Below are 6961 nucleotides of genomic sequence, written 5' to 3'. Positions count from 1 at the left end.
GGGGTCCCCAAAAACCACCCGGAGCCGCTCCCTGGAGGCGTTTATTGGTGGGGGAGGGGCGGAGGCCACGCCCACTTTGGCCACGCCCACTTTCGGCCACGCCCACTTTGGCCACGCCCACCCCGGATCCGCCCGGAAATGAGGAAATTCCAGGATTTTCCCCCAAAATTTTGGGGGTTTTGGGGTCGGAGGGATTTTTTGGGGGGGGTGGGGGAGGGGCCTGAGGTGGCCCCGCCCCCACCCCAGGCCCCTCCCCCTCTCGAATCCCCCCTCAAAAATGACAAAAATTAAATTTTTTTAACCCAAAATTTTGGGGTTTTTAGGGCGGGAAACCCCAAATTTTTTTAGGGGTCCCCAAAATGTTGGGGGCGGGGTCAGAGGCGGCCCCGCCCCCACTCTCAGCCCCTCCCCCCACCCCCAAATTTAAATCCTCTGGGAAATAATAAAAATAAACATTTTTAACCCAAAATGCCTTTTTTTTGGGGGGGGGGGAAGCCCCAAAATTTTCCCGGGAAATCCCCGAAGGTTTTGTGGGCGTGGCCTGAGCTGGCCCCGCCCCCTCCCCACCCACCCCGGAAGTGACAAAAATAAACATTTTTAGCCCCAAAATTTCGCGGTTTTTTGGGGCTGCGACCCCAAAATTTTTTTGGGGAGTGGGGGAGGGGAAGGGGGAGGGGGAGGGGACCCCGAAATGTTTTTTGGGGGGGTGGGGGAGGGGTCAGAGCATGGCCCCGCCCCCCCACTCCAGCAGGTACTGAACGGTCCCGTCCAGAGTCACGCGCCGGGCCAGGACCCGGGGGGGAGGGGCAGAGGGGGGAGGGGCAGAGGGGGGAGGGGCCGAGGGGGGAGGGGCTGAGGGGAGAGGGGCAGAGGGGGGAGGGGCAGAGGGGGTGGGGGAGGGGCGAGCGGAAGCGGGTGGGGGGAGGGGCCGGCGGCGCGCGGGGGGAGGGGCGGGGTCCGGGTCCGGCGTGGGAGAGCTGGGGGAGGGGGAGGGGAAAGCAGTGAGAACCAGTATGGACCAGTATAAACCAGTATAGACTGGTATAGACCACTATAAACCAGTATAGACTGGTATAGACCAGTATAAACCAGTATAGACCAGTATAAACCAGTATAGACTGGTATAGACCAGTATAAACCAGTATAGACTGGTATAAACCAGTATAGACCAGTATTGACCGGTATAGACCAGGATAAACCAGTACAGACCAGTATAAACCAGTATAGACGGGTATAAACCAGTATAGACCAGTATAAACCAGTATAGACCAGTATAAACCAGTATAGACCAGTATAAACCAGTATAGACTGGTATGGACCAGTATAGACAGGTATATACCAGTACAGACCAGTATAGACCAGTATAGACCGGTACAGACCAGTATAGACCGGTATAAGCCAGTATAGACCGGTATAAACCAGTATAAACCGGTATAAACCAGTATAAACCGGTATAGACCAGTATAAACCAGTATAGACCAGCATAAACCAGTACAGACTGGTACGGACCAGTATAAACCAGTATGCTCCCCTCACAGTCCCTCACAGTCCCTCCCAGTCCCTCCCAGTCCATCCCAGTTCCCTCCCAGTCCCTCCCAGTTCCCTCCCAGTTCCCTCCCAGTCCATCCCAGTTCCCTCCCAGTCCCTCCCAGTCCCTCCCAGTTCCCTCCCAGTCCATCCCAGTCCCTCCCAGTCCATCCCAGTCCCTCCCAGTCCATCCCAGTTTCCCCAGTCCCACCTGGGGCTGGTGTTGGCCGAGGGGTGGAAGGAGGCGAACATCCGGATGGGGGGGCTGGGGGAGGGGACCCCAAAAATCACCCAAAAATCACTCAAAAACACCCAAAAATGACCCAAAATCACCCCAAAACCACCCAAATTCACCCAAATTCACCCAAAATCACCCAAAATCACCCAAAATTACCCCAAAACACCCAAAAATCATCACCCAAAACCACCCAAATTCACCCCAAAAAATCCACCCCAAAAATACCCAAAATTCACTCAAAATCCACCCAAAACCACCCAAAAATCACTCAAAATCACCCAAATACACATCAAAAATCACCCAAAAACACCCAAAACACCCAAAACCACCCAAAATCACCCAAAATCATCCAAAATCACCCAAAAGCACCCCAAAATTACCCAAAATCACCCAAAATTACCCAAAAACACCCAAAAATCATCACCCAAACCTGCCCAAATTCACCCCAAAAAATCCACCCCAAAAATACCCAAAATTCACTCAAAATCCACCCAAAATTACCCAAAAATCACCCAAAAACACCCAAAAATGACCCAAAATCATCCAAAATCACCCAAAAGCACCCCAAAATGACCCAAAATCACCCAAAATTACCCCAAAACACCCAAAAATCATCACCCAAAACCACTCAAATTCACCCCAAAAAATCCACCCCAAAAATACCCAAAATTCACTCAAAATCCACCCAAAAACACCCAAAACCACCCAAAATCACCCAAAATCGTCCAAAATCACCCAAAAGCACCCCAAAATGACCCAAAATCACCCAAAATTACCCCAAAACACCCAAAAATCATCACCCAAACCTGCCCAAATTCACCCCAAAAATCACCCAAAATCACCCAAAAATCATCCAAAATTACCCAAAACCACCCAAAAATCATCACCCAAAACCACCCAAAACCACCCAAAATCATCCAAAATTACCCCAAAACCACCCAAAAACACCCAAAATCATCCAAAATAATGCAAAATCACCCAAATTCACCCAAAATCACCCAAAAATCACCCAAAATTACCCCAAAACACCCAAAAATCATCCAAAACCACCCAAAATTCACCCCAAAAATCATCACCCAAAACTGCCCAAATTCACCCCAGAAATCACCCAAAAATCACCCAAAAACACCCAGAAAAACACCCAAAACCACCCGAATTCACCCAAAAATCACTAAAATATCCACCCAAAACCGCCCAAATTCACCCCAAAAATCACCCCAAAAAACACCCAAAAAACACCCCAAAAAACACCCAAATTCACCCAAAAATCACTAAAATATCCACCCAAAACCGCCCAAATTCACCCCAAAAATGCACCCAAAATCACCCAAAATCACCCCAAAAAAATCACCCCCAAAAATCACCCAAAAATCACCCAAAAATCATCCAAAAATCACCGAAAAATTCACCCAAAACCGCCCAAATTCACCCCAAAAATCAACCCAAAATCACCCAAAATCACCCCAAAAAAATCACCCCCAAAAAATCACCCAAAACCACCCCAAAATCACCCCAAAACACCCAAATTCACCCAAAAACACCCAAAAATCACCCAAAACCACCCAGGAAACACCAAAAAAATCCCCCCAAAACCGCCCAAATTCACCCCAAAAATTGCCCCAAAATCACCCAAAAAACACCCAAAATCACCTCAAAATACCCAAATTTCACCCAGAAACACCCAAAAATCAGGCAAAAAAATCCACCCCAAAAATACCCCAAATTCACTCAAAATTCACCCAAAAATCATCACCCGAAACCATCTAAATTCACACCAAAAATCACCCAAAAAACACCCAAAAATCACCCAAGAATCACCCAAAATTACCCCCAAAACACCCAAAAATCATCCAAAACCACCCAAAATTCACCCAAAAAATCATCACCCAAAACTGCCCAAATTCACTCCAAAAATCACCCAAAACCACCCAAAAATCACCCAAATTCACCCAAAAATAATCCAAAACCACCCAAAATCACCCCAAAAACACCCAAAAAACCATCACCCAAATTCACCAAAAACACCCAACAATCACCCAAAACCACCCCAGAAATCACCCAAAATTACACAAAAATCACCCCAAAACACCCAAAACCACCCAAATTCACCCAAAAATCACTAAAATATCCACCCAAAACCGCCCAAATTCACCCCAAAAATCACCCCAAAAAACACCCAAAAAACACCCCAAAAAACACCCAAAACCACCCAAATTCACCCAAAACCACCCAAATTCACCCAAAAATCACCCCAAAAATCACCCAAAAAACACCCCAAAAAAATCACCCAAAGTCACACAAAAATCATCCAAAAATCACCGAAAAATTCACCCAAAACTGCCCAAATTCACCCCAAAAATCCACCCAAAATCACCCAAAATCACCCCAAAAAAATCACCCCCAAAAAATCACCCAAAACCACCCCAAAATCACCCCAAAACACCCAAATTCACCCAAAAACACCCAAAAATCACCCAAAACCACCCAGGAAACACCAAAAAATCCCCCCAAAAGCGCCCAAATTCACCCCAAAAATTGCCCCAAAATGACCCAAAAAACACCCAAAATCACCCCAAAATACCCAAATTTCCCCCAAAAACACCCAAAAATCAGCCAAAAGAATCCACCCCAAAAATACCCAAAATTCACTGAAAATCCACCCAAAAATCATCACCCAAAACCACCCAAATCCACCCAAATTCACCCCAAAAATCACCCAAAAACACCCAAAACCACCCAAAATCACCCTAAAAATCACCCGAAATTCACTCAAAATGACCCAAAATCAACCAAAATCCACCCAAAATCACCCAAAAATCACCCGAATGCACCACAAAAATTACCCAAAAATCAGCCAAATTCACCCAAAACCACCCAAAAATCACCCAAAAGTACCCAAAAAATCATCACCCAAAACACCCCAAAATCACCCAAAAATACCCAAAAATCACTGAAAAATCCACCCAAATTCGCCCAAATTCAGCCCAATAAATCACCCCCAAATCACCCAAAAAACACCCAAAATCACCCTAAAAATCACCCAAAATTCACTCAAAATGACTCAAAATCAACCAAAATCCACCCAAAATCACCCAAAAATCACCCGAATGCACCACAACAATTACCCAAAAATCAGCCAAATTCACCCAAAACCACCCAAAAAATCCACCCAAAAATCATCACCCAAAACCACCCCAATTCACCCCAAAAACACCCAAAAAACCATTACCCAAATTCACCAAAAACACCCAAAAATCACCCAAAAGTACCCAAAAATCACCGAAAATCATCCAAAATTCACTCAAAATGACCCAAAATCATCCAAAATCCACCCAAAATCACCCAAAAATCACCCAAAACCACCCCAATTCACCCCAAAAATCACCCAAAAAACACCTAAAAACACCCAAATTCATGCAAAAACACCCAAAAATCATTCAAATACATCATCAAACACCCAAAAATCACCCAAATTCACCCAAAATCACCCAAAAATCACCCCAAATTCATCATCAAACACCCCAAAATCACCCAAATTCACCCAAAATCACCCCAAAATCACCCAAAATTCATCATCAAAAAACACCCAAGAATCACCCAAAAATCAAACAAAACCACCCCAAAATCACCCAAAATTCACCCAAAATTCACTCAAAATCCACCCAAAAATCATCACCCAAAACACCTCAAACATCACCCCAAAACACCCCAAAATCACCCAAATTCACCCAAAATCATCCAAAAATCATCCAAAACCACCCAAAATCATCCAAAAATCATCCAAAACCACCCAAAAAACCAAAACCACCCAAATTCACACAAAATCATCCAAAAATCATGCAAAAACATCCAAAATTCACCCAAAAATCCAAGCAAAAATCATCCCAAAATCACCCCAAAACACCCAAAATTCACCCAAAAATCGCCAAAAAATCCGCCCAAATTCACCCCAAAAATCACCCCAAAATCACCCAAAAAACACCCAAAATCACCCTAAAAATCACCCAAAATTCACTCAAAATTACCCAAAATCACCCAAAATCACCCAAAAATCACCCAAATGCACCACAAAAATCACCCAAAAATCAGCCAAATTCACCCAAAACCACCCAAAAAATCCACCCGAAAAATCATCACCCAAAACCACCCCAATTCACCCCAAAAACACCCAAATTCATGCAAAACCACCCCAAAATCACCCCAAAATCACCCAAAAACACCCAAAAATCACAAAAAATCATCCCAAAGTCACACGAAATTACCCAAATCACCCCAAAATTCCCAAAATCCCCCAAAATCCCCCAAATCCCCTCAAAATCTCCCCGAATTCCCCCCAAAATTCACCCAAATCTCCCCAAATCCCCCCAAATCTTCCCAAATCCCCCTAAAATCCCCGAAAATTCTCAAATTCCCCAAAATTCTCAAAACCCCCCCAAATTCCCCCCAAATCCCCCCAAATTCCCCAAAATCTGCCCAAAATCCCTCCCAAAATTCCCAAAATTCCCAAAATCCCCCAAAATCCCAAATTTCCCCCAATTCCCCCCCAAATTCCCCAAAATCCCCCCAAAATTCCCCAAATCCCCCAAAATCCCAAATTCCCCCCAAATCCCCCAAAATCCCCCCCGAATCCTCCCCAAAATTCCCCAAACCCCCCCAAAATTCCCCAAAATTCCCAAAATCCCCCCCAAATTCCCCCAAAATCTTCCCCAAATCTTCCCGGAATTCCCCAAAAATTCCCCAAATCCCCCAAAATCTGCCCAAAATCCCCCAAATTCCCCAAAATTCCCCAAAAATCCCCCCAAAATCCCAAATTCCCCCCAAATCCCCCTAAAATCCCCCCCAAATCCTCCCCAAAATTCCCCAAATCCCCCCAAAATACCCCAAATCCCCTAAAATTCCCCAAATCCCTCCCAAATCCCCCCAAAATCCCCCAAAAATTCCCCAAAATTCCCCAAAATCCCCAAAATTCCCCAAAATCCCCAAAATTCCCCAAAATCCTCCCAAAATCCCCCCAAAATTCCCCAAATCCCCCCAAAATTCCCCAAAATCCCCCCAAAATTCCCCCAAAATTCCCCAAAATCCCCAAAATTCCCCAAAATCCTCCCAAAATTCCCCCAAAATTCCCCAAAATCCCCCCAAATCCCCCCAAAATCCTCCCAAAATTCCCCAAAATTTCCCCAAAATTCCCCAAAATTC

General features: G+C 45.2%; 1 protein-coding gene across 1 annotated transcript in view; it reads right to left on the bottom strand.

The window, feature by feature from the left end:
- Window positions 1-718: 718 nt before the first annotated feature.
- Window positions 719-6961, bottom strand: part of PHF1 (PHD finger protein 1) — a 57779-nt gene continuing 51536 nt past the window's right edge. The window contains exons 13-15 of the mRNA XM_058857305.1: window positions 1739-1792; window positions 908-977; window positions 719-754 (exon numbers count right to left, since the gene is read on the bottom strand). Of these exons, the coding sequence (XP_058713288.1) occupies window positions 719-754; window positions 908-977; window positions 1739-1792 (160 nt within the window). The remainder of the gene's footprint in view (window positions 755-907; window positions 978-1738; window positions 1793-6961) is intronic.

Source organism: Poecile atricapillus, chromosome 26 (assembly GCF_030490865.1).
Source record: "Poecile atricapillus isolate bPoeAtr1 chromosome 26, bPoeAtr1.hap1, whole genome shotgun sequence".
NCBI classification, from domain to species: domain Eukaryota; kingdom Metazoa; phylum Chordata; class Aves; order Passeriformes; family Paridae; genus Poecile; species Poecile atricapillus.
This window is presented reverse-complemented; position numbering and strand designations above follow the sequence as displayed.